Source organism: Eschscholzia californica, unplaced genomic scaffold (assembly GCF_041429995.1).
Source record: "Eschscholzia californica isolate CP2 unplaced genomic scaffold, dmEscCali1.0.p SCAF_3, whole genome shotgun sequence".
Taxonomy (NCBI): Eukaryota; Viridiplantae; Streptophyta; class Magnoliopsida; order Ranunculales; family Papaveraceae; genus Eschscholzia; species Eschscholzia californica.
In genome coordinates this window covers 36,537,276-36,564,449 of record NW_028238420.1, presented here as the reverse complement: position 1 = coordinate 36,564,449, position 27,174 = coordinate 36,537,276, and the positions used below count along the sequence as shown (strand labels likewise).

The following is a 27,174-nucleotide window of genomic DNA, read 5'->3' as shown; positions in this document are numbered from 1 at the left end:
CTCACTCCTGGTCATCGTAGATCAAGATTCGTTTGGGATCAAGGCTCTTTCCATGATGATTTTATTTTCTTTTTCTCTCTATAACAAGGTTCTTTCTCTCTAACTCATCATTGTAGATTGATTCGAAACAATGTTGTGTTCCACGATGATGATAACTGGATAAGAGCGAACTAGGTTGTTCTAACCGGCACCCAGTCCATGCTCGGTGCTAACATGCACTCGATGCGTGTGACAATTCTGTCGAGTGCCTTTAGTCCTCCCGTTTGAGATGGAGCACATACAACTAACAAAACGGCAATGGACGTATTGTAAACCCTCTTTAACACTACGGGTGCACAAATTAGCATTAAATTATCTAAAAATAATTACAATTAGTTGTCAATTACCAACTCTAATCCCCATCTTTAGGAGGTAAATGTAGACCTGGCGCTTTTTCTTCTCATAATTTAGCCCACAAAATCGATTTCTAGGAAATGGTTGATTCCTATGACACGTCTAAAAACTCGAGAAAAACAGTGAGTTCCGATGTTCCCACATCGGAAAACTCCATGAATATGGTAAATTCCGATCAACCCATATCAGAAAAACCAATCGAACCAGCCCAAGCTACATTTCCTCCCCAAGACGACGTAGAAAATCCAGCATCATTGACTGAAATATCATCGATTATCAAGCGATGGAGGAGAGAAGATTTATTAAAGAAAGGAACTTTATTTCTCAGAATTGCTACTATCTTCTTTGCTCTGCTTTCCTTTTTAATTATGGCATGCAATAAACATGGCGATTGGAAGGATTTCGATCAATACCAAGAATATAGGTGAGGTGATTATAATTTTAATTTTTCGATTTAAGATGATAATTATGGATTAGAATCTAAATGTGGGTTTTGATTAATTTTAATCTTCTTTTTATTAATCAGATATTGCTTAGCTATAGCAATCCTGGCAATACTTTATTGTGGGGCACAAGTTTTCCATCAAATTAATCGAATTTCCACCGGAAAAGATTTAATTTCGCAGAGGAAAGCTTTTGTTCTTGATTTTTTTGGTGATCAGGTTAGTTCTTACCACAAGTTCGTAATTTGTTCATTATTTTGACTGATAATATATTTTCAGAGAGAAAACTCGTTTAAGAATTGCTAATATAGAAAAATTACAGTTATTTAATATGACAAATTTATGTAAAAGGGAATCTATAATTTTTGTTGTTTTAGAAGTTTCGTATAGTCACGACAAAGCAAACAAATACAACTCTAAATTTAGTTTGTCTTGATTGAGGGCTACTTTTTTTTTAACATCACTTGACACATGCTGAAATTATACGTTCAAAAACGAAGTTGAGTGTTGTCAAAATGGGTTACAAAACAAACTCTCAAATGTTTTATGTCAACACGATGAGGAAATTTTTGACACTTCCGAGTGGGGAAATTTCGGTGGGTGCATTTCATACTACAGGGTTAGACAACTTCTATGGTACAATAGTCAACAACCCTTGGTTAGAGTGGTAAGAGGTATAATCTTCCACCCTAGAGGTCAAGGGTTCGAGACACGCTAAACAATTCAAAAAAAACTTCTATGGTACAATATCACCCGATATGTAGGAATATGTTTATAATTGTCATTAACTATTTTATTAGTACCTCTAATTAGTTTTACACTTAATAACTCAAACCAAAATAAATCATTGAACACTACGGTGTGGATGGAATCTGGAACCTCTGAAATTTCGGAATACATGTATTACCAACTGGACTAGCAGTTGTTGTCATCGTTTTCTTTTTACTACTAGTACAACTACATTGTCTCGATTTCAAGATTTTTAAGTGAAAAACAGAGAAAAATCAAAAGTTTGTCGTGGTCCTAAAGTAGGGCACACAGTAGAAAGTTAGTCATAGTTACTTTAGATCTTGTGAGACAGATAATTTGTGTTTAATTTTCCCCAATAAAATTAAGTTTTGCTAATTTGGGTGTTTAATTTAATGTGACACAGATTATGGCATATTTATTGATTTCATCAGCATCAGCGGCTATCCCGATGACAAATCGAATGAGGGAAGGGACAGATAATTCATTCACTGATTCATCTGCTTCGTCCATTAGCATGTCTTTTTTTGCATTTGTAACTATAGCCTTGTCTGCTATGCTATCTGGATTTAAGCTCTCTAATCAAAATTATTTCTAAGCTTAATTGACGATCTTTCTTTGATTATATCAGTCTGTGTTCGCAATATTTTCTTTGAGCTCTTATAATTTCAGCTAGAAAACTTGAGGTTGATACAACTTACTTCTTCAGCTACTTGAGACACTTATCTGACTGTTATATTTTTCCGCATATGTCTCGAACCCTTGACCTCTAAGGTGGAAGACTAAACCTCTTATAACTCCAACCAATGGCTGTTGCCTATATGAATGTTACATTTACTGTGACGGTGCCTGTAATGGCCACCCCTTCACCCCTTCATTTTACTCATGGGTCTCTTTCACACCTTATGGATTGAGGCAGTTGGAGGATACTCGGATTGAGGCAGTTCGAGGATACTTGGATTGAGGTGGTCCGAGGTACTCGGATTGAGGCAGTCTGACTTTACTCGGATTGAGGATCGGACTGAGCCTAGTCTGAGTGCCCTCGGACTGCCCCAATTCATGGGCGGACTATTCAATCTGAGGCCTAAGGCGCCGGTAGAGGCGCCTCTTTGTCACTAATTACCAGAAAAAAGTCCGGCTTCAGCCAACAAGAGAAATGTATATAAGAATATATCCATTCATAACAAAATTTACTATTTACACCCCAAAAATTAAATCACTAACAAATATACATATACATGAATAATATAGCCAGTGAAGTCAAACAAATCAATCTTCACCTTGAACATGGAAATGATTCAGACAAAATACCATGTTTTTCTTCAGCCGTAGGAAATATGATCTCCAAAAATTGATTTTGTTTTACCTAAAGAGCCTGCAGGGTTCACGAATTTGAGAATTCCGAGATCGCACCCGAATTCATCATCTTGTTAGAGTTCAGTTTCAGACCTAAGCGTTATAGCTATAGTTACGACCCCTAGTTGCAGGAACTTCATGGTTGTGCTTTCCTTCATATGATGTAATCACACACCTCAGATCTTGGGGTGCTCTCTCAACATGTTTTTTTACCGGACATCCCTTGCTTGTACACATATAGTAGCTCCTATATTATGAGATTGAAACCAAATTTGTAAGAATCTAATTGCTGCAAAATCCGATTTTTAAATTTAAATATGAAACCTATGATAATTGGGTTTCTCTAATCTTAAAGTCTCAAAGAACAAGAGCAAAGATCAAGGAAGAACTGAATTGGTTTAATGTCCAAGTTCTAGAGGGCGGAGCTAGCAAGTACTACATGGGTAACCGAAAATGCCCGACCAAAGGATGGTGAGATGGTGATCAAGAAGACACAATAAAAAGATATAAACAACGATAATCATACATTCATTCACATCAAGTAGACATGATTAATGAATCGCCCAAGTGTTCTCTCTATACACACTCAACTCATTGGTTTCGACATGAACATGGTCCCTCAAACACTACTTGTCCGCATAGACAACGATATAAACAATGTAAAGAAAGTATGTAGTTTGAGAGCTCAAATGGTTAGAGAGTCGTAATGCATCAAATATATGAATAAGAAAGAAGCAAGATATCATTCTTACCTTGGATTTGGGTTCCCTTTCACTACTTTCTGTCCATATTTTCTCCACCTAAATCCATCGTCAAGAATATCAACATCGCTGATTGTTTGAACTACTACTTTTGGTGCTTTCAGATTTGGAGACCCATAAGTTGAGATACCTTCATTTTCAACTTCTTTCTTCCTGAAAATACAAAATTATACACAAATTAACCCATATTCACCATAAATTAAAGCATCACGAAAAATCAACCAGGCTAATTTCTTCAAAAGAACAATCAAGAAGAAAACTAACCATCTTTTGGGTTTAGGTTCATTGTCATCAAACTCATCAGTTCCCGACTGACTCCGCTTGGAGCTATGATCAAAATCATCAGCCCCTATTGAATTCGATGAATTTTCTTGTGTCAAAACCGATTCAACTTGTGAAGATACAGGTGTTACAAAGTGATCCGAAACTTCGGAAGTTGCGGGGGTTACATAAGGTTTAATTGATTGAGCAGAAGCTGATGATGATCTCCTAGTAAACTGAGGTTTTGGATGATTATGACTATCTTTATGAGGCTTATATATTATCGAAGCGATATCTCCATTTAAAGACCTCTCTACCTTCTTCTTTGTTGGGCAATTCGGGTAAGTACATTTGTAGTAACTCCGTGGGTTTTCGCTTCCTTTAACCTGTTTCTGACCATATTTTTTCCAATTATAACCATCATCTGATCCTTTCTCATCTCTAAGAGACTGAATAGGTAGAGGGTCATTACCAGCCTCAAATTCTCTGCTGATTTTGATATGATCTTCCTTGGTAGAAGTATATTCAACAGAGTAACTTTCAGGTTCTTGGTAAGAATCCCCTGGTTGTGATTCTTCTACTAAGATTTCTTCCTGTTAAATATACACCCAAACAATGAAAATCAAGAAAATAAATGTAAACAATCAAAAAAATATATGAAAAGAGAGAAGATTGACAATTAATTATAGATTGATTTAAGACCTTGGAAATAGTTTTTTCAGGTTGAAAGGAAAAACCATTACTGGAACTTTTAGTATCTTCCTGGTTGATCCTGTGCTGGTAGTAACCTGAATCTCCCACCCAATTGAATGATGAAGTAGGAAATGCTCCAGTAGTTGGAGAAGCTAGAACCTTTAGAAATAAAAGCAAGTTTTTGTGTTTATTCTTTCAGAACCCATTAATCTAAACTTGAAAAAATTACCCAAAAATCAAATTTACAACAAGAAAACTAGAGAAACCCACAAATCAAATAGTCAAATAACTCATTGAGGATTAAAATCAAACACTTTAAAAACATGGGTTTGATCTATTATTAAGTTTCCCCAAAAAAAAAACATAACAAATTTGGTAGCTATTATTATGAAGATAAGATAGAAAGGTGGAATTAGGTATAGCAAATAAAGAAGACTGTATTATTATTATTATATCAACATACTTACATAATTAGAGGTGGAGGGGGAGAGAAGAACAGGTGAAGAATCCAAAAGGTCAGAGTGATTAAAACCAACAAGTGGAAAAGCAAAAGAAGAATGGGGTGTGGTTAGTGAAGGAGGAGGAATTGAGTTGAATTTAGGTTTAATTAGAGTTGGTGATTCAAGCTGATCATTAAAATAATTAGAAATGAGTTCATAGTTTGAGGAGTTTAAATTTTCTCTAGAGCTTAGAAGATCGGTGAAAGATGATGACATGATGAATTGGGTAGAAGAATTCAAAGAAGTTGAAGAGGAAGTCATGAATTTTAGAGAGAGAGAGAGAGATATTCAACTGTATATGATAAAGTAAGGATCAGGGAAGAGAGAGAAAAAAAGTAGAAAAATATCAGACGTCATCATCACAGTTGCATTTACGCCTACTTGAGCAACAAGCATCCTCACTTCTCAGAAGGTTCAGAATTCAGATGAGAGAGAAGGAAGTTTGACCGTTGAAATTAAATAATGGGGTTAATTCCATTTTGACCCCTAAAAATGACCAACTCACCAAATGGCCCTCCTAAAGATGGCTAGCTTGAACTAGCTTCCATTTTGACCCTATTCTGATTTATTCGTCAGTCAACTTTATCTGTTGAATTATTTAGTCCTTATACCCCTATCTTCAAAACTCTTTCCCTCCCTATATGGTCACTTTCGTTTTGTCGATCGTCGGTCGTTGGAGGTCAGTGAGTCACCGGCAGACCGACCATTATTTTTACAAAAGAATTTCTTTTCTATTTTCTTCTCCTTTCTCCCCTCATTCCACCACCATTTTTTCCGATCTACCACCACCATCTCTTCTTCATTTCTTTTTCCTTCTCTCTTTCTTCTTAACCGAGCTCATGTTTATGTCAAGATCCTTAAGAAAATCAAACTAACAATACAACTCTTGATACTTACAAAAATCCATATCTTGAGAACTTGAATTGGTATAACAAACAATGAGTTATGAAAGACCGAGTTGACTATGTTCATGGAAGTCATCTCTAGGGGTCAATTTGGCAAATTAGTTCTTTAGGGAATCAAAATGAAATTAACCCTTAAATATAATTTGAGTTTGTAAGGCGGCTGCAGCACAACCTTGGGCTAATTTTTATTTAGGCCCACTATAAATAAAAATGAAAAAAAAAAAAAAAAAAAATCATCTTTTCTGAAAAAGAAAAAAAATTGAAATCAAGTCCAAATAAAGATGAGTGAATTCCTATATGGCCCCTATTTTGTGACCAGCTTCCTTTATGGCCCCCTTTTTTTTCGTAAATTCAAATATGGCCCCCTATTTTCAAGTAAATGTCATCACTACCCTTCTTAATTCTAAATTTAAAACATTTAAAAAAAGTTATTTCCACCTCACCCCTCTCTCTCTCCACCTCATCTCTCTCTACAACTCACCCCTCTCTCTCTCTTTCCAATTCACCTTTCTCTCTTTCCAACTCACCTCTCTCTCTTTCTCCAACTCAGTCCTCTCTCTCTCTCCAACTCACCTTCATCTTCTCCGATTAAAGTCGCCGGCCGGAAAATTTTTCGGTTCCGGCCGGCGACCTCCAAAAAAAAAAAAAATTTATCTCTCATCTCTCTCTCTCTCTAAAAACTCCGGCGAAGGGGGTTTCCCTTCGCCGGAGCCGTGATCTCTGTATTGCCTCCAGCTTCAGCAACCTGCAAATATATAATCATTCACTATGTAATGTTTCTGAATTGATGATAAGTAGTTCTAAGTATCCATTTAGTTGAAGTGGCAGTAATTTAAATTTTCTGTTTAGAGAGAGAAAGAGAGGTTAATCACATGCGGAGAGCTTTGCTAGTGTCAAGGCTATCACCGAGTATTTGACGAATCCTAACCTCCGATAATGAACCATCGGAGAGCAATTTCAAAATTGCTCCAGCTCTCCTTCTCAAGCTAGGTAAAGAAGATGACGATGTTGATGAAGATGATGAGGAAGAGTTGGCTTTTTTTTTTGTGTTCTCTTCCTCATAGTCGCCATTTGGCTCCAAATCGGCGACTCATAAACTAAACTCGATTCTGTAACAGTACTATTAGATAATGTAGATGATAAATAAATCTCTCTACTGCTATCAATTTCCTTTATCACCGGAGTCATCTTTTGAATCATAATCATCGGTTTTCTCCAATCATCTGAGAGATTCTTCCGACGATCACAGTTCCGATAATGCTTAGAACGACTTCTTCTCACAACCTAACAAGAGATACAACATTAAGAATCACAAATAATTAATCGTCGGAAGTAATTGAACTGCCAATCGAATTTCAGAAAGTTTAATAACATTAACTTTGATAAATTGATGTTAATTGATTTGAATTGAAATAAGAAATGAGTTACAGAAAAATTTGAAGTTCATAAGATTGTATGAAGATTCAGAGAATTTTCGCTGAAAGTTTTTCAAATTCTGATGAACAAAAAAAATCAAAATAGTACTGAAAAAGCGATCTTAAACTGATTTACGGAGAAATATTTGATTCAGAAACCAAAAAACGATTCAGTAACTAAAGAGCCAGATATTTGTGTTTGAACAAAATTTGATGAACTGAATTTGAACAAAAGTGAAATTATATTCAGATCTGGAAATTGAAATTCACTTTTAAATTCTAATAGGTGTTCCATCTGATTGATATTCTGGGGGTTTCCATTTTATTCTTTCAAGGTCTACTCGTGAACAGACCGATCTGGTCTGTTCATGGCTCCGGCGAAGGGAAACCCCCTTCGTCGGAGTTTTTAGAGAGAGAGAGAAATGAGAGGAAATTTTTCTTTTTTTTTTGGAGGTCGCCGGCCGGCGACTTTAATCGGAGAAGATGAAGGTGAGTTGGAGAGAGAGAGGACTGAGTTGGAGAAAGAGAGAGAGGAGTGAGTTGTAGAAAGAGATGAGGTGGAGAGAGAGAGAGAGAGGGGTGAGGTGGAAATAACTTTTTTTAAATGTTTTAAATTTAGAATTAAGAAGGGTAGTAATGACATTTACTTGAAAATAGGGGGTCATATTTGAATTTACGAAAAAAAGGGGGCCATAAAGGAAGCTGGTCACAAAATAGGGGGCCATATAGGAATTAACTCAATAAAGATCTCTATGGTGTTTATCCCATCTCGAGGCCATTAGATTTTATGTTAATACCTATTTTACCTTTATATACATATACCAACTTACTAATCCATATTTCATCCTTTCTTGGTTCTCATTCTCTCTCTAACCAAAAAGTCTCTTCTTTATCAGAACCGAAAACTCTTTATTCTCTCTCTAACCTCATTGATCGGATATTGCATCTAATCGGAAAACCTGGTCGAAGCTGCTTTTCCTTCAAGGTGCGTCCTTCAAGGTACGTCTTCACCTTCTATCTTCTACTTTTTTCATGTATCTTTTATCATTCATCATCATCTTTTATCTTTATTAATGGATTCATCTCACTCTAGCTATTAGATGAAGCTTTTCAGGGAGGTTGTAAGCAGCTTTAAATCTGGTTTTAAGGTGTTTTCGTAGTCTTTTAGAGAGATAATTTTTAGATCTTGTTATTTAAAGCTCCATTAATGAGGTTGTTCCTGGTATTTTTTTATCTTATGAGGTTCAATCTTCTAATGAAGTTTCTTGGTTTTACTTCAACACTATATGATTTCGAAACAAAGTTTAAAAGGCATAGGTTTTTTTCAAAGATAACAAAGAGAGTTTAATTTTTAGGGTTAATTCTGTTTTAGCCCCAATTTGTGACAAACTCACCGTTTTGGCCCATAAGTGTCCGGATGTGGTCCCCAAATGTGAAAAATTCAACTTTTTCGGAAGTACCCTTGGGGGCCAAAATGGAATTCATGCTTAAAACTTTTAAAACATAAAAGCCACCTCATATATCCCTCTCTCGTCCATTTCATCACATCTTTCGTCCATTTCAGCACATCTCTCCTTCATTTCATCACATCTCTCCTTCATTTCATCACATCTCTCCTCCATTTCATCACCTCTATCCTCTACTTCGTCTCTATTGTCGTCCGGCAAAATTTTTCGGCGACCTTCAAACTTAAAAAAAAAAAAATTATTTTTTTTCCTTCTTTCTTTCTCTTGTTCTTTATTTTTTCTTTCTCTTCTTCTTCTTTTATTCTTCTTTACTTATCTCTCTAGGTTCCCCTTCTTCTACCGGCGAAGGGGAACCTACAGAGAGAAGTAAGAGAAGAACAGAAGGAAAAAAGAAGAGGGAAAAGAGAAGAAGAAAAAAAGGAAGAAGAAGAACGAGAGAGAGGAGGAAGAAACAAATGTTTTTTTTTCTTAAGTTGGAAGGTTGTCGAAAAATTTGGCCAGCAGACGACCTTGGTCGGAGAAGATAATGAGGTGGCGAGAGAGATGAAGTGGAGGAGAGAGGTGATGAAATGGAGGAGAGAAGGATATATGAGATGGCTTTTATATTTTAATAGTTTTGAGAATTTGATTCCATTTGGCCCCCAAGGGCACTTTCGATAAAAGTTGAAAACTTTTTGACCCTTGAAGGCCAAATTGAACTGTCGTACACTTATGGAGGGCAAAACAGTGACTTAGTCACCAATTGGGGCCCAAACGGAATTAACCTTTTTTTTATCTTACTTTCGAGTTTCTCTCTCATCCTTTTTTGTTTGCAGCGTTTTTGTTAAAAAAAAAAACAAACAAAAATCACTGTTGTAGGAGCATTGTCTGACATGTTGTCAGCACAAGGTATTTTCATCACATAAGTATATACGGTTAGAGCAAATATGTACATGCTCATCTTAACCGTTAAACATTATATATGCATTTTTTGTTTTCGCTCTTTTTGATATTTTTGCATGATGTTTTTATAAATTTTTAACATACACTACTTTGTTTGTTGCACTATCTCACATTCACTAAGCACAACAACTGACTTCATGTTTATTGCACTGCCCTTTTTTAGAGCATCGATCTAATGTAAGATTGAATTTGAAAAATCTTAATCGTTATTTAGAATTTTAACGTTTTCTTAAAAAATTCCAGTGCAAAATTTTCTTAAGAAGAAACTCTATTTCTTAAGTGTCCTCTAAGATATCTCTAGTTGTCCAACTCATCATTTTCAAAATTTAGACCAATAGAAATCATGTCTTGATATATTTTCAAAACAATTGAATAATTCTTTACAAAAATATTTTGTAAAATAAGTAAACAAAACAACTTTTAGAGATATGCAATAGAGACATAAAAAAAAAAATTTCATTCTGTCACATAGAAATGAAAATCTTAAATGAGACTTAACAGACATGACTAATAGAGTTTTTTTTAACTTTGGATGCTCTTAAGAGAAATGTCGATATGTCTCCTTTTGTATATGTATTAACTAAAAAGACAAATTTTAACTTTCCAATATTGTTATTCTATCTTTTACTTCTGTTTTATTTCCTATTATTTTTGTCTTGTCAATTTGATCTCCATCACAATTTTTTTTTTCTTTCTTGGATATGGGACCTCATTACTGGATGTCCTCGAGATTTTAAAAAAATTTACAAAATTTTAATAACTTAATGGGAGATTTTGACATTGACCCTCACTCTTATATCAATATTAGGACTACACCCCCATTTTTCTAAAACTTTTGATTTACACCCCCACGTGGACGAAACCGTTAAATCGGAGTTAGGTTGAACGTGTGTGAATTGCACATGTGTATGTAGACAAAAATACCCTCGTTAAATTTCAATTTCAAGGGGAGCTCATCTTCTTCTTTCTTAACCCTCCTTAACGACCTCCATCACCACAATCACACCATATCCACAATGATCATCTTCATCTTCTCCCACCACCACTACCAATATCTTCATCTTAACCATCCTTAATAGCACTCTTTTGCTGGTTGGGTTTTAATACGAGAAAGTTTTATTTCTTTGAACGATCTTTTTCGTCTTTATTAATGAACTACTGATGAGTAAAGCAATCATCATTCAGTGATGAATCAATTGGAATACAAGAAGTTAGAGAATGTGTTGAAACTTCTCATTTGAGAGGAGAAGAAGTTGGAATAATCACAAGAAAATGAAAATTTTTTACCTTCCTCATCATCTTTCTTCTTCTCGAATATTTCTCTCTAGATGTTCTCGAATCTTTCTCTCTCTAGATCTTCTCGATGACAAATCCCTTGATTAATTAGGACCAATGTTGTAAGATTGTGAATGATTTCATCCTTAACGATGGATAGATTCAGAGTTTCAGTTTCTTCGTTACTTCTTATTGTCGTCGTCACTTCCAAATCCAAAACCCTAACATTAGAAAAAACTTGTTCCTTTTTCACTCATTGTTCCAACAAATCGGATACTGAGGGTAATAATGCAACAAACAAGATTTCAATTGGAGCTGAAACAGATTCAATTTTGGTTTCTAATGGACTAGTGTCAAATTCATCTCTCAATGGAGCAACCTCTTCTGGTTTATCCTCTTTTTGAGGATTAGTCTTTGATGTGAGTATAAAAGTTCGTGGGATAGTCAGGAAGTTGGATCTCCAATTGTGAAAAGATACAACTTTGGTATATATGTGGTACCTTGGAAACCTAATGAGAAAATCCAAGATTAAATTGGATTAGTTGTTTCAAATAATGGGATTCATTGGGAAAGAAGATCAGGACTTGTTAGTTCAAGCTCAAGTGTGGGTTTAGTGACAAACCATAGTAAAGATTGGTGGGATTTTCATACTAAAAGTATTACACCTAATGTAAATCTCGCCATTAATCGGTTTGGAGGTATGGTTGGCAGTGGTTGTAGTCGATGAAGCTGGTTAATGGGCAATGAGGTAGAAGATGGTATTGAGTCGGAAATTAAAAAGTTAGTAAGGGCATTTTTGTCCTTATTAACATGTACAATTCAAACACTTCAAATTTAACTCCGAGATGACGGTTTCCATCCATGTGGGGCATAAATCAAAAGTTTTAAAAAAACGGGGGTGTAGTCCTAATATTGATATAAAAGTGGGGCTAAGTGTAAAATCTCCCTAACTTAAATCTAACAGAGGTACTCTGGGAACACTTTTCTTGAGGAATATCTCAAAAACTAGGTATGTTTACGAAGAACAATGAATTTGTTTACGAGGAACAAATGATATGTTTTTCAGGAAAAAACCACTATTCTTCATTCTGTAGTCAACTTTATTTTTCACTGAAAAAATACCCAAATATCGTTGTTTTTAATCGGGTTGCTAAATGTTTGCAAAATAGCATTCATTGAAGAAGAAGCCTTCATTAGAGGAGGAGGAGGAGGAGGCTCAGAAAAAAGATGAGTTTTTTTTTTTTCAATTAAAGTAGCATTGCCTTTAACCAAACTTGGTTATAATGAAAAAAAAGTCTAGCTTGCAAAATACAATGCCTTCTACAATAAAGGGCATTGCCTATAAAATCTCCCTAGATGATTTTTTTTCCTTTCTCAATTTTACACTCTTTAGTTAATTTTCTCCAAATTTTATTGAACATTTCTGAACAAATTCTGAAGGACAACTTCAAAATGAATTTTCATAATTTAAAAAATACACGCTAGTGTTTGATTTTCTATCTTGATATAAACCATACATATCTATAATTATGGGAATGTGATCAAAAGTAAACGAACAAACTAAGATAATGATAAGTTCTCCTCTTCATCCCAAGTGGTAGCCGTCTTGCCCATTTTCTGAAGTACTCGAATGACTCTCTCTGGTGTCACATTTCCTGTCAAGGTGATCTTGTTTTGCTTTATATCAAAATCGTATGTCTCAATATCTGCACACCAACATCAACCAAAATACACAAAAAATTTTACTCAAATTGAAACTCAACTCCCTATGGTCTAATGATTCGAATTGCCCACTAATTTAGTGGTAGGTGCAAGAGTTATCCATCCTCTGAATTGCTATAGAGCAAGTCCGCCTAGGGGCCATCCGGCTCTGTTGTCACGCTTATAGGGTGGTTACCATCCGGCTTATGGGGTGGGTAACATGACAGCCCGATCTCAAGTGGATGGCTGAGTCCTAGCCATCTTTGGACTTCGAGGGTCCCCGGTCTCATTAGGACTTGGATGCCCAAGGATGTATATTGAGCTGCCGGGTTCTCTTCCCAAACCTGAGCCAGGCACCCTAAGCTCGTGGCCTCTCCCAATGCATACTTGACTTGCCTCAATTATTCCCTAAGCTCGTCGGTCTCATTGGGACTTGGATGCCCAAGGATGTATATTGAGCTGCCGGGTTCTCCTCCCAAACCTGAGCCAGGCACCCTAAGCTCGTCGGCCTCTCCCAATGCATACTTGACTTGCCTCAATATAAAAACTCATCGGATATATTATTTTGAGGTGGTTTACTTCACAACAAACTTCTACGTATTTTAATCTCAAATGTGGTCGAACAATTATACCTACTATATTGCGAGATAATTTAGATATGAACTTGAAAAAAACATAATGGTCTCGAGTTTGTTAACTTGAACTTTTCTGAGTTGAGATCTGAAAAGTAAAAAAACGGGGAGAGGTGATTTAGATATACCATCAATCTTCTTAATCGCTTTCCTGATTTTCTTGATACATTCCTCACAATGCATCCCCACTTTTAACTCCACCTAAAAACAAAATATCAAATAAAACAATTGAAACCTATGAAAACTCATTCATGTAAGCAATTTTCCACACATTCATGAAAGGAAATCACTCAAATGAAGCAAAAAAAATCAGTAAAAGATGAAGAAATCACTTACAGTAGCCATTAAAACACAATTCAGTTTGTGAGGAAGAGTAAGAGTTGATTGTTGGGTTTATATAGAAATCAAATGAGATACTATTATTCTTCTTCTGCTGCAGCTGGAACTGAGAGAAGATGAACACCTTTCCAGTAGCTAAATTATTGGCTTCTTTAATGTTCAGATGCCTTTCTTGGCAACAAGCTTATATATATATATATATATATATATATATATATATATATTAAAGCACCCATGATATGCTCTGCAGCTAATAAGGCAAAAGATGAAAGGTACTTTTAAAAAGGAACGGACCGTATGTTTTTTGGACTCGCTTTCAGGCACAAAAATCAGTGTTTTTGTTTTCTTAATCACATACATTTTTCTACTACTTTGCTATGTTCCTTTCAGACCATCTCCAATGCAGCAAACCAGAAGTGGATAAGTTAGCTCCTTTCTCTACAACTTGCCGACGAATTCTTTTAGCCTTTTTATGTTGTCAGATTACAAGTTAATCAAGTCCAATAAGAGGGTCTTCAATTTCGACTAAATAACGCCAATTCTGGCCAAAAGCACCTATTGAAATTGTAAGTAATAGTTTCGTACTAAATAACATTTGGGTCTTCAATTTCGACTTCCTTTCTTAGTTAAAAATCCAACGACATAAGCAAGAGTTGGGTTACCAATATATATTACTGATTATTGAAGTCGATATATAAAAACTGTAAATTGGGCAATAAACATAATCAATCTAAGATCTTTAAGAAAGAAATGGAGAAAGTAAAAGAATAAGAAGATTATATATTTAAATGTAGATACTGAGATACAGAGCTTTCATGAGCTACATCTGTTTTAACTATTGGATACATTTTCACAAAAAGGATATGTTACACTGATGATCAACATTGAGGCAAAAACGAATTGTGTCATGGACAATACTATTATGATACAACTTACAGGACAATCGACCTTGAATCACGTATCTTTTGAGAACCGGAACTCCTTGATGGATGCATTTATCATGAATCACTCCAACTTTCAGAATCGTCGTCTTCATCACTCCCAGCCAAGGCCTGTTTCATCAATTTTTAGGGAAGGTGGTAAAGGGATAGTTGACTACGAGAGAATAAGAGATCAGAACAATTTAGCGAATCCAAACTAACCTGGCGAATTGCGTTAGCCTTTTCTATTATGGCAGAAACTCTCAAATTGCTCTTAGGAGCCTGAGTACTAGGTCTTGTCATAACCGTCGGCTTCAGATTGAAAGACTAATTAAAAAAAAAGGACCAGAATATTTCTCATGATCAGAATTAATTAGATTAGTAGCTCCATCTTGGAGATGAAGTACCAAGAAGATCAGAAACGAATAAAATATTTTAGTTATCCAACCTTTTCCCTTATCTGTTGAAGCAAAGAATTCCTTTCATCCACCTTTGGCTCAACTTGAGGCTGAGCCAATTCGCTTACCTTCCTCATCTGCAATTACCAAAAAAAATCAACTGCGAGAACCCAAATGGGTAGCGATCTCCGAAAATATGAGAAGATATGGAATTGTCTTAAACAACAATTACCGTGCTTTTATCATGAGAAGCAACAGCTTGTATAAGAGGGTCTCGTGGTCTGTGAAGCCAGGCTTTAAAACTTCCCTTGGGTTTCTCTTCTTCAAATGGTGGCATGAGTGTCATATATAAGTTTGGTTCCCATTTCATGCCTTCTTCTAAAGACAAAGAAACATGTTGAGGTTTTTCATCCCCAATAGTTGATGGTGGTTTGAACTGGTACGAGGGACGCATGCTTTCTTCCTCGATAGTTAGGGAAGTATCTTCAGGCCTTTCTGTATGTTGTATCGGGAGTAACAAGTTCATATGATCTGCTACTTTATCCTCTAAATTTAGGGAAGAATGATCATCCACATCTTCATTACCTGATGAAAGCAAAAATTCATTTCGAGACTTCTCAACTTCTCCATTGTGTATCAATTCTAATGAATTCAATGACTGCAACATTTCACCGTCTAGATCTAGAGAACAGTCTTGAGAATTCACACCTTCATTAGTTGGTAAAGAAGTTAACTCATTAGAGTCTAGAGAATTTTCGACTATTCTGTCTTCAATCAGTTGCGATAAATTTGAAGTCTTTGTAACCTCTTTTTCCTCTAGATATGGAGAAGAATATTGAGCATTCGTATCTTCGCTACTTGGAGAATGACATTCATTCGAATCAGGATGCATCAAACTTCCATCTGAATTAAGTGGAGGCATCTCATTCTTCATGTCTAAGGATAGGAATGGTTTTGGACTATACTCCGCAAACTCCGAGATTGCCGAACTATTTACAAGCTTCTCGTTGTCCATGACTAAGAATGGGTTGAGAGGCTTCTCAAGTTCGGGGGAAGACAACTGAGCCTGTTCACCTGTAGTGACTGGTGAAAACGGATTAAGGCTAGATTGAACCATTTTTACCTCTGGCGAAAGCAAACCGTGCTGAAGCTTCTCTTTTCTCCATTCTAAAGGAGGAAGAGGCGGAAGTGGCGGTATCTCCATTTGATTATCTTCAAGATCAAAAAGTGGATTATCTATCAAAGGCATTAGAGTCTGTTGTTCCGACAATTGTTGGTGGGGTGTTCCAGGGAGAAGGTCGAAGCTGGAAATGCGTGGAAGTGGTTCAGAATTCTGAACTTTATGTCCAGATAATATTTCTGAGAACTGTGATTCTGGTACTCGTCTGAGGTTTTCTAATAACAATGACCCTGAAGAATCATCAGCACAATCATCAGAAAAGTTCTTGGTATTTGGAAGTTGCAATTCATCACTTTCAGGATTGAACTTAGTATAGTCTCCAACTGAGTGCTCAGATCCCACATTATGGAGGTCAACTGGCGACTCCAAGGCTTCTCCAATAGGAACTCTTGGCTCTATAGGAGAATGGGTAAATCGAGATGGGGAATCTTTTGCTCTTGCTGAAATATCAGTTTGAGATTGACCTAACTCTGACTCTTTTTCATCTTCCTCCATCAAGCTAACAACCCTAGTAGCATCACTGAGATGCAAATGGCGTTGGTCCTGAAGCAGCATTGGATCATGAACAAAATTGGTTGCCGGTTGATCAAATGATCCTGGATTGGAAAGAGAAGTTTTGGAATCTGAAACAGGAACTTGCCCCAGGTCTGTTGCTTCCATTTGTGCATCTGAGCAAGGAAAATGACTAGATTTAGGACATTCCATTTCAAATTGTTCAGAGTCACTGTTACAAAACTGTGGAACCTCATTTGCCAGTTCCCAATCTTTTGGTTCTTCAGCAGTCTTGTCAGCAGCCCGCACATCACTCCTATGAATACCATTCAGAGAACCTGGTGAACACTGAGACAGAGATATGACTCGTAAATCGGTTTCTGGGTCTTGTTCTTTCATATCATGAACATCTGAATGCAAACCAAAGGAAAGTGAGTCATCCAGTCTTTCGTTTATCAAATCTCCATGGGAACTACTATTTTCATCATATTTTTCTGGAAAATTTCCTTCAGGAGCATCATCATTGTTTTTTTGTCCAACAGTTAAATTCAAAAAATTGGGAAGATGAAGGAAGGAATCAGAAGATTCAACGTAAAGTTCCATATCCGACAAGTAAGTGGGGTGACTTTTGACAGACACCATAGGGGACAGATCGTTTCTCGACTGAGAAGGAAAATCTGAGACATTGATGCTACAGGGTAAGTAATCACTTGAGTAGTTACTATCTTCTACAAAATTTGGATATAACCCTAAGCTACCAGCTTTAGTAGATTCTCTATCACTTGTATGGGAGAGAGTAAATGTTGAATCTGTGAGAGAAGAGTCGCGCGATACATCTACAAATGTAGACCCGTGGTTTTCGAACTCAGATACTTCAAGATTGTTCCCGTAGGAAGTTGGATGCTCTGGCTTCCCCGAAGATATATCAACAAACTCAGTAGATTGATTCAGTTTTACTGCTACATCACCATCTTTCAGCACATCTTCTGCTGAACTGCTCGGACTGTAGAAAAAAGAAAAACTAGATCTTTCTTTTTTAAATGGACTCGTTCCCTCATCCGAAACACTTGAATTTCCAACTGAATGGGAATCTGAAAAATGAATTTGAAGCTCCTGAAGTTCTTCGTTACTCTTAGAACCAATCATCTTCTTCTCAATGTGAAAGATACCCTGGTCATTTTTGGGTTTACCCTCAGTGTCAGTTTCAAATTCTGATTCCATTGTAGTAAGGGCGTCCATGTAGTTGTCACTCGTGATGTCATCCAATCGCAACCCGTCATCTTTTCCTACAGGTTTGCTTTCCCCAATAACCATCTCTTTCTTCTCACCTTCCAATCTGTAAAAGTTGGTTGGAACTTTCTCTAACTCAATATCAGGGATCTGTACTGGCAACTCTTCCAGACTTGTTTTTTTAGTATCGTCCATGCAGATTTCCAGTATCTTTTCCTCTCTATTAGGAGATGGAACTGAATCGCTGTCTTTCACCGCTAATGAGTTGATAGGACTTTGTATACAGGCATCAACCTCGTAACTGAATTCACTAAAATCATCGTGTTTCGTGTTTACACAAGTGGAGCTTTCATAGACTTCACAAACATTTTCTAGCTTCGTAGAATGAGTCTCCCTGAATCTCTCCATGTAGCTTCTCCCACTTACAGTATCAAACAAAAAACCATTAAATTGCCTTTTCTTCAGTTTCACACGATTCAGAGGAACATTAATACCAGTTTGGCTGCTTTCCTCCGAAAACAACTGATGCAATCTGAATCATCAACAGTGTTTTAGTCACGAAACCGTATTTAAACCACAACGGTAAACTTATCATAAAAACAACAGCTAATGCTTGGAAAAGACTAGTTTTAAAAAAATGCTTGGGAAAGACTCTTACTTGACACTGGATATTGGAAATCGATCTGGTTTTCCTCTATTTGCCGAAATTGATCTTTTTTTCTGCAATAAGAAATTCAAACACCTATTTTGCTTAGTAGAACTTTGAGACATACTTGTTTCGGGCTTTCACAGAAGGGTCACTGAATAGTTCAATGTGAATGTGAGAAACGAATACTACAATAACATTTAGTTTTCAGAATTCAAGATAATGTGTAGCTATCTAACATTGTTGGTATATAAACTTCGCCAAGATCTGTGCTGATATCTAAATGGAAATGATCGAATGGCTGATTCGCAAGAATGGTCACCTCACCCAGAGCATCCTTAGGAAAATACTAAAATCCCTCACTTACTAAAAGTTTCCCAGCGAAGACTCACTAGAGGTCTAAGTTTTATTCAAACTTTCAAAAGCATTTAAGGACGTCTGTTCAAACATATTAAAGATGGTAATGTGTTAAACATAACTTACCATGGTTTTGTGGGGTTTCCTTTCCATTTGGGACTCTGCATTTGTTGATTCATAAGCAGTAAACTGTGCTTTAAAAAATGAGGGATCAGAATACCGTTTTAAAGACGCCCCAGCACCACAAGTATCAAACCTGTGAGAAATACAATTGTAATAAGACTCAATAGAACTTCAGCAGTATCTAGAGGTGAGAAAGAATCAAGTTATAATACTTGTCCAACAAAAATAATCGAGGTGGACCACGGCATTCTTCATAATAGTCCATAACAGATCGAGGCAATACTCCGTGGGCAATCAGGTTCTGGTCAGTTCGGAGATTCGGATGCCAGACAGTACCTGAAAGATATCATGCATTTACAGAATCAAGACCTTCAATCATTTTGATTTAAAGGAGTCTGTTCCAACCACGATAACCCTTTCCTCTAAGAGAAACTTACCATTAGAAAGAAATGTTATTGTATCCGCCATTGTTCATTGATTCATTAATCGAAGAGTAACATTTCTACTCAAATAAATTTTAGGATATTTTAGTGCATCCAATTGGAAGGTTGGTTTGGTTGAAAAAAGAATGATCCCAATTCCACAAAGTCTATCTTCAAGAAACAATGTGCAAAATATTTTGTACGAGAGAAATAATATCGTACACGACATTCTACCTACTCATCCTTTCCTAATCAATAATCATATTTAATGAAATACCTCAAAATTTTGATTGTAGTACAGAAGCATTCTACTAAAATGCCTGATGAAATAAACAAATGTACAAATTGTTGTGTGGTTTGGGCTTTCCTTCACAATTACAAATTGACAACCCGCGATCGACAATCAACGAGGGATTCTAACAACTCAATGGTTATATGAACTTCGATATGAAGTCATAGATTATGATTGAAAATATCAAGTTTTCATTTTTTTTACTGCATATTTTATATGGTTCTCGAAACTTCTTTTACATCAGTGTTAGTAAACAATAGTATTTGCTTTAGTCATGCTACATTTATTGGATTTACATTGTACGAAATTAAAGTTATGCCTTGTTACCACCGGTAAAACTCTTTTTTAACCATTGCAAACAATCTCCCCCTCGCACAATCGTTTTTAACTTCGACACACTATTAAGCCGAGACTAGTTATATCTTCGGCTCTGATACCAGTGTTGTGTGGTCTTGGGCCTCTCTCACCCCAAAACCTGGCTCAAAATGTGGAACTTTCTCTCACACTTAAGAACTGACCGTTTCCCCTTTCCACAACTGAGGTGCTATTACCGTAACACAAATAGCCTTATTGTATTTGTAATTCGAAGTACAGTTTAAAGAACATCTTTACCTTCATTATAGAGGAACAATGAGTGATCAGTTTGCGAAAAGAAGGCCTTCTCCAAGGATGGAAACTCCGCTTCTATTTGTTCAACACGAATCTTCAGTTCATGGCCCCTTGAAGCAGTAGCCATGACTTCTTCATGCAAGTCATTGAATATCCCAGCAGCAAATCTATTGCACCACAAGATTAAAAAAAAAACATTAATCATAATCAAAATGTTATGAAGATTTCCACACTATAAGAGATACAATCAACAGGATTGAGATTAAATGCACCCAAGTTATTAAAAAAATCAAAAAATGAAGAGTGAATTTTTCCTTTTCATAGCTTCCTCAAACAAAAACTTTCAAAATTCACAAACATTAACACCAATTTAACCTCCCAAATCCTCTTAGAATCCTCAAAACACCAAATCAACAATACCCAACTCCTCCAGATCCAAAACACTAATCTAAATTCCACAATTGGTAACAACCAACACTTTAGATCCAAGATTTTTCATTAAAATGTTAACATTTACTTCTCAATCAAGGAAAAATTGAAAACAACAACCTCTAAATTAGTGAAACATTTTCATAAATTTCAACATTCTATTTTTAGCACCTGAGTATTCGAACTCAAACAAAAGAAAACAGTAATAACAGAAGAAACTCACTCAGCAAGGTCTCCTAACTGACGTAAAACCCCAATGAGTCCCGCCATTGCAACACCTTCAAGTAGAGCTTCTGGGTCATTTTTATCGGCGGCTTTGTATATCTCTGGATCCACCAAGGTATATTCATTCCTTAAGAGGAACTTCGACAAAGGCATTCTTTTACTTCTTTGAGAAAAACCTAGTTTTGTAAAATGTTTACTTCAGTTTATAATCTACATTTCCACCATTAGAATCTGTGGAAATTTATCAGTTCATTATAGAGATTTGGTGAGGTAGAGAGAGAGAGAGAGAGAAAGAAGAGAGAGAGAGAGAGACAAAATGCGTCTCTGCGTATTCAGTGAATGTTATTTATTTCCGTAGTAAAAGGAGTAACCGTTTTGTTTGTAACGTTTCGGAATGGAGAAAATCGAGAAAGGACATTATTATTGAGTTCGAGTGTTTCTTTCAACGTAAATATCATAAGAAACTGAGAATATAGCTCGAAACTCCAAAGTCCGGCTCGGAGCACCCGGGTCCGATGGGTAATGAACCAGCCCGAAGTCGGGCACTATCTGTTCCCCGTTACATTTTAGTGAGCGAGTTTGGACATCCTCTCATATAATCCAACTCATTAGAGTCGGATTAGAGGGGTTAGTTTAGAGTTAAGTATAAAAGACTTACATCTTATATATTAAAACAATTCCGTTAGTTATGCTGTAATTAAGTCTAGTCGTTCGTTTTCTATTGAGAGTTTGAAAAAAAATTAATGTAGCAGAAGGGGATTTCTAAATAATACAATTTCAACATTTCAGTTTTGGAATAATATTCCAAAGGGTGTCTTACTCATTTAATATCACGAGCGAAAAAGGTTAGAACTGGAAAGATGAGTAACAGAGATTAGTGAGAAAGAGAGACGAAAAGATTGATAGAGAAGATTTCATCAACGAAGAAGAAAAAGATAGAACCATCAACCGAATAGAGTATTTCTGTAAATCAAATCGTTGAAAATGCCTACCTTATTTAGTGGCTATGAAACTACACATTTACTCGTCTTTATAGGGGTTGCAATTGCTTTATGGTGTGTTTGGATGGCGGAATCATGAATCCGCGGATTCATGAGTCCTTGGGATTCATGATTCCACGGATTCATGAATCCAAGTAATATTTTTTGGTTTGTTTGGCAACTAAGAATCCTATGATTTATTTTTATTGAGTATTTTTAAACGTCTTTAGAAAAAATATGATTTTTGAAAAAAATAATGATTTTGAAAAAAAATAATGATTTTGTAGAAGGAAATATTTTTTTGTTGATTTTAAGTTTGAAATTTAGGTTCACTAATCCAAAATCCTAGCAAATCCTAGGGGGTAGGGTGGGATTTTGGTCCAATACAAATTTTGGAATTAGGAATCCTTAAGATTTAAGAGTCGTAGGATTCTTGGTAGCCAAACAAACCAAGGATTCATGATTCCTACCAAATTCCACTTTTGATAGGAATCCTACTTAGGAATCCTGCAACCAAACACACCATTAGTTTTTTTTATGTACCTAAACCTTAACCTTAGATCTAAGGGTGTTTGTTGGATCAGTAATGGTATTTTGGGGTTATCCGTAGGACGATAGCCAATTTAGAGTGGTTTGTTTAGTTAGTTTCTCAAACCGTTGGAAACCCTTCATGGATTGGTTTTATTCTAGATTTTCTTGATATGATAATTTATTCTAGTCAAACAATTTATTCTCGACATATGATAAATTATTATAAATCAAACATTGTCTTCTTCTTGGAAAACATCCGTCCTAAATTGAAAAGATTAATCACTCGCAATTTAAAAGATAAAATCAATTCTATGTCAGTTAAATAGCTAGGAGCCCAATTGTTCATTCGTCATCGTAAAATTTTTATTTTCTCTTAATTGCTTGATTCTATAAAAAAATCTTTCTTCGAGGCAGAATAAGTACATGTCTCACTTCAACAAAAAAAAAAGTACATGTCTCAAGTTGGTCGCTCCATAGTCGTATCGACTATAATAACGACCATCCTTAGATTCTAGATGCAATGTTTCGCTATTCCAAAGAGAATTTGCAAATGCATAGAGTCCATCCAGCGGGCTTTCTAGTAAGGAAGATCTGAAAGAATATATGCAATCTGAAATCGATGGGGGTCTATATTTTGAAACCTTCAAAACGAGAACTAAGCTTTTCTCAACAAATTAGCTTGGAGATTAAAAACAGAAAATAACACTCACTGGGTCCAGTTTCTTAAAACAAAATATTTCCAGAATTCATATCTCTCGGACACGACAAAAGAATCAACATTAACAGACCTGAAAAAAACATCACATATTTTCTTCATTTTATCAATCAAAATTATATACGGGAGATTGATGATGTTAAAAACATGAACGTATGGTAAATATCTTAATTAATGAATCGTGGTAAGTGGAATAACAACATTATAAAGGACAATTGGATGAACACATTGCTCTCATCACTAGTTCCATTACAAAAATCAAAATAGAAAAGGATAAGATGAAATGGGACCTCAACAAAAATGGAAATATCTTCCATGTAAACGTACATTCAAAACAACAATAACGATATAGGACAAAATGTTAAAAAGAATTCTTGTGACATCTAAAGGTTATACCCAAAATCAAACTTTTTTTTATGGAAATGTTACACACGGACTCTTTTGATATTACAAAGAATAGCAAAATATATTGGTCAGTCTAGCATATGTAAAACCTGTAATACAATAGTGCAATAGAAACAATTGGTCGTGCTTTCCTACCTTGTGATTACAAACTGAACATTTGGTTTTATTCCCTCAAACAAAATATAATCTCTCATGGAATGGATAATCACATTGAATTTTGGAAATATAAAAGAGATGGAAACTCACACGTCTTTCTTTTCAATCATCATATCCTTTCGATGATTTGGAAAACTACATGCAACATTCTTTTCAAGAACCTCAGAGCAAGTCCAATGTTGGGAACGAACTCCCAATTTTGAGAGTCCCTGAATTTTTTAACTTCAATGTCGAACTTCCAACAGAGGTTTTCAAATCCAAGTTATGTATGTATGGGATGTACGTGGGTCGGATTTTAGTTTCAATTTTCAACCATGAAATTATTGGCTCTAAATTAAAATTTTGATCACTTCCAGTTCAAATAATAAATTGACAAGAAAAAAACTGACGAATTTTTCAAAATTATTTTTTAATGAAATAAATATTTTGATCACTTCCAATTACGAATAATAAATTGACAAGAAAAAAAAAATAACATTTTAAGAAAAAAATTCAATTTTTTTTATGAAAAGTGGTCCCCTAATTTAATGTTGAGAGTCCCCAACTAGCCGATGCGGACTCCCAACGGTAATATAGTGGGGTTGGGAGCCCGGGAGGGTGGGGCTCCCACCCCTGGGCTCCCCGGTTGGAGGGGGTGAGGGCTCGGACTGGACTCCCAAATTCAAATTTGGGAACCCAACCCCATATGCTTTGGAGTTGCTCTTATATACATTTCACGGAAACAGTGCACCAGATTTTCGTTTTCAGTTAATTCCTCCTCATCAAGAAATAAATCCAGATTACATGAGAAAAAATCTCATGTCAAACGACTCTCATGGAATCCTCCTCCAATCAAATTTTACAAAGATAAATATAAATCCAACTTCCGAAACAAACGAGAAGTAGGAAGTGTCCTCATTATGAACGATCAAACATCTGCAGTCTTCCAAGCAAAATCTATCAAGACGAGAGTCAAAATTATTGAGGAAGGGGAAGCAAAGGAAATCTTATAAGAAATCAATCAATGGACAAAATCTTTAAAGCTATACAATATCATATCTAAAAGGAGATAATTAAGCAATCATAAACCGATTACAAGAAAGACGAGTAAATACTAAATACCCACTGGATCTCACAAGCTACCAATTCGACAAATAGAAAATATATTGTTAAAGCATACTTATAATATAGCAAATAGAGAGCGAGTATTTATCCATCTGAAATGACTTGGAATCATGAATTCCCCGGCATTAATTTCTTGTAATCTTTTTGTATGTTGGACTTTTAGTTGGGGAAGTTTTATAGGCACCTCCCATAAGTGTTAAAAATGACTCCCATAAGCGAGACGTTTTTAAAACTTCCCTTTCAGACTTTCAGTTATAATATATCTCACTTGACAAAAAAAAAATTATAGGTTTTTTGAGAGTTAGAATATAATGCAAGTTACATGTAGTTGATTAATTAAAAAAGATCATCACTAAGTATGTGTCTTACCAAAAAAAAAATGGTTGGTACTTGAATAAATAACGAGACAAATTTAACGAGTAGTGTAAATGATGATATCCATGATTACTATACTGGCTTTTCAGAATGTAAGTGATAATAATTATGTAATCTTGGACTTAAAGTTTGGTTTTCCCCCATACTTTTTAGTTTCTTCTAAGGCACTTTCCTCTCCTACACTTACCAAAAATATTGTTCTTTGAAAACTGAAAATTTTCTATTGTCTTTTCAGGCCTGGATGACCTCCAACAAAGCACCACCATTGACCATTATACTGTATATGTCCAATCCCACACAATATTATGTGTAATATTTTCAACAAAAAAAAATGTATTATGTAATATTTATATATACGATTAAATGATTAATGCAGAAAAATGACTTTTAATTGTATCATATCTATCTAGAAAAAAAAAGAAGTACATGGAGTATGTATACTTTGGACAAGGAAATTCCGTGGGCACTTCAAATATTGGGTTGAAAGATAACAAAGATTTAGGGTGGGAAGAAATTAGTAGGGGAAATGGGTTGGCGGGCCGGCCCGAGAAATACGTGTCTGGCCCAACCGACCTAATATTTTGACAGGCCAAGTCGGCATGTGGATTTGCCCGAGCCGGATTGAGATAACCTTCTGGCCCATTGGCCAAGGTATGTGGTCTGAGCCCGAGACGTGACCCGACCCATTTAAAAGTCTGTCAGAGCTAGGGGTGTACTCGAGTCGAGCCAAGCCGAGTAGTAAGATATTCAAGCTAGGTTCGTGTATTTGACTGTTTGCTCGAACTCGAGCTCAAGCTCGTTCGAGTAATTATACACTTGTTCAAGCTCGACTCGTATGAGTTCGAAAGAGTTCGAGCTCGAACTCTCATTGTTTTAAGCTCGTTTATAAAATTACTTCAAATTAAAACAACTTTCTAAATTATCAAAATACTTCAATGATCATTTGTCACATATAATAATAATGATTAATGATTCATATTCTAATAATTTTTTAATGGTTAAACGAGTTGTTCACGAGTAGCTCGCGATACACTAAAGAATGATCAAGCTCGGCTTGTTTACAAAACCGAGTATGATTTTGGGCTCGTGTTAAGTTCGTACTCGTTAATCTTCGAGTCGAGCACGAGCAATAGTCGAGCCAAGCTCGAGCAGCTCGTTAAAAGCTCGGTTCGTGTACACCCCTATGTCGAGCCCAATTACATTATTTTCTTTTTCTATTTTTCACATATCATACTAAATATATGTATATGCCTCGTATAATGTATATGCATTATATATGCATCAAGATATTATATGATTAACAATATCATGATTATTGAAATACAATTTATGATGCCAAACAAACAACGATATTGTGTATTTGTGTCGAAATATTATTTTATCTCTCTAAAGCATCTAACAACGATTTATTTTACAATTTAAAGTATGAATTTGACCATTAAGTTATTTTAAATTACATTTGACTACTTTAAATATCATTTCTAACACATGTGACTTTATAAAAACATGATTGTGACTATATTTGATTCCCCAAAACACTATGGTGACCATAGTGGATTGTGATCTTATATTATTGTGTGACATGGTTTGTTTAAAAAAAACATGTGGGCTGGGTGACCCGTCTGGCTCTTGACTAAATAGTTTTGGGTTCGGGCTAGGCCACGATATCTGTTGTACGGTGTGGGCTGCCTATGTGCCGCCTTGGATGGAACTTGGGCAGGCCAGGCGGACCATCCGGCCCGTTTGAGACTACTAG

The 27,174-nt window shown here is 35.8% G+C and overlaps 4 protein-coding genes across 4 annotated transcripts; 1 reads left to right on the top strand and 3 right to left on the bottom strand.

Moving 5' to 3' along the window:
• Nucleotides 1-437: 437 nt before the first annotated feature.
• On the top strand, nt 438-2,208 carry LOC147549923 (CASP-like protein 4B4). Its single transcript, XM_086666110.1, has 3 exons — nt 438-817; nt 920-1,055; nt 1,990-2,208. The coding sequence occupies exons 1-3, from the start codon at nt 474-476 to the stop codon at nt 2,179-2,181; spliced, it is 672 nt and encodes a 223-aa protein (XP_086522236.1). The 5' UTR covers nt 438-473; the 3' UTR covers nt 2,182-2,208.
• A 534-nt stretch (nt 2,209-2,742) lies between these two features.
• Nucleotides 2,743-5,584, bottom strand: LOC147549922 (putative WRKY transcription factor 26). The gene is made up of 5 exons (XM_086666108.1): nt 5,122-5,584; nt 4,664-4,813; nt 3,965-4,554; nt 3,692-3,853; nt 2,743-3,186 (listed from the first exon to the last, which is right to left on the bottom strand). The coding sequence occupies exons 1-5, from the start codon at nt 5,413-5,415 to the stop codon at nt 3,033-3,035; spliced, it is 1,350 nt and encodes a 449-aa protein (XP_086522234.1). The 5' UTR covers nt 5,416-5,584; the 3' UTR covers nt 2,743-3,032.
• A 6,961-nt stretch (nt 5,585-12,545) lies between these two features.
• On the bottom strand, nt 12,546-14,025 carry LOC147549921 (copper transport protein ATX1-like). The gene is made up of 3 exons (XM_086666107.1): nt 13,827-14,025; nt 13,619-13,691; nt 12,546-12,863 (listed from the first exon to the last, which is right to left on the bottom strand). The coding sequence occupies exons 1-3, from the start codon at nt 13,833-13,835 to the stop codon at nt 12,718-12,720; spliced, it is 228 nt and encodes a 75-aa protein (XP_086522233.1). The 5' UTR covers nt 13,836-14,025; the 3' UTR covers nt 12,546-12,717.
• A 564-nt stretch (nt 14,026-14,589) lies between these two features.
• On the bottom strand, nt 14,590-21,646 carry LOC147549920 (protein SCAR2-like). Its single transcript, XM_086666106.1, has 9 exons — nt 21,151-21,646; nt 20,502-20,665; nt 19,388-19,511; nt 19,179-19,308; nt 18,708-18,769; nt 15,380-18,581; nt 15,198-15,284; nt 14,972-15,076; nt 14,590-14,881 (listed from the first exon to the last, which is right to left on the bottom strand). The coding sequence occupies exons 1-9, from the start codon at nt 21,303-21,305 to the stop codon at nt 14,828-14,830; spliced, it is 4,083 nt and encodes a 1,360-aa protein (XP_086522232.1). The 5' UTR covers nt 21,306-21,646; the 3' UTR covers nt 14,590-14,827.
• Nucleotides 21,647-27,174: the final 5,528 nt, after the last annotated feature.

Coding starts and splice junctions, on each gene's coding strand:
- LOC147549923 (XM_086666110.1), top strand. CDS start 474: ATGGTTGATTCCTATGACACGTCTAAAAACTCGAGAAAAACAGTGAGT. Junction 818..919: donor GATCAATACCAAGAATATAG/GTGAGGTGATTA, acceptor TTTATTAATCAG/ATATTGCTTAGCTATAGCAA. Junction 1,056..1,989: donor TTGATTTTTTTGGTGATCAG/GTTAGTTCTTAC, acceptor AATGTGACACAG/ATTATGGCATATTTATTGAT.
- LOC147549922 (XM_086666108.1), bottom strand. CDS start 5,415: ATGACTTCCTCTTCAACTTCTTTGAATTCTTCTACCCAATTCATCATG. Junction 4,814..5,121: donor CCCCCTCCACCTCTAATTAT/GTAAGTATGTTG, acceptor TTATTTCTAAAG/GTTCTAGCTTCTCCAACTAC. Junction 3,854..3,964: donor GAACCTAAACCCAAAAGATG/GTTAGTTTTCTT, acceptor TTGTATTTTCAG/GAAGAAAGAAGTTGAAAATG.
- LOC147549921 (XM_086666107.1), bottom strand. Junction 12,864..13,618: donor AGCGATTAAGAAGATTGATG/GTATATCTAAAT, acceptor GTTGGTGTGCAG/ATATTGAGACATACGATTTT.
- LOC147549920 (XM_086666106.1), bottom strand. CDS start 21,305: ATGCCTTTGTCGAAGTTCCTCTTAAGGAATGAATATACCTTGGTGGAT. Junction 19,512..20,501: donor ATTGTTCCTCTATAATGAAG/GTAAAGATGTTC, acceptor GATATCTTTCAG/GTACTGTCTGGCATCCGAAT. Junction 19,309..19,387: donor CGATTATTTTTGTTGGACAA/GTATTATAACTT, acceptor TATTTCTCACAG/GTTTGATACTTGTGGTGCTG.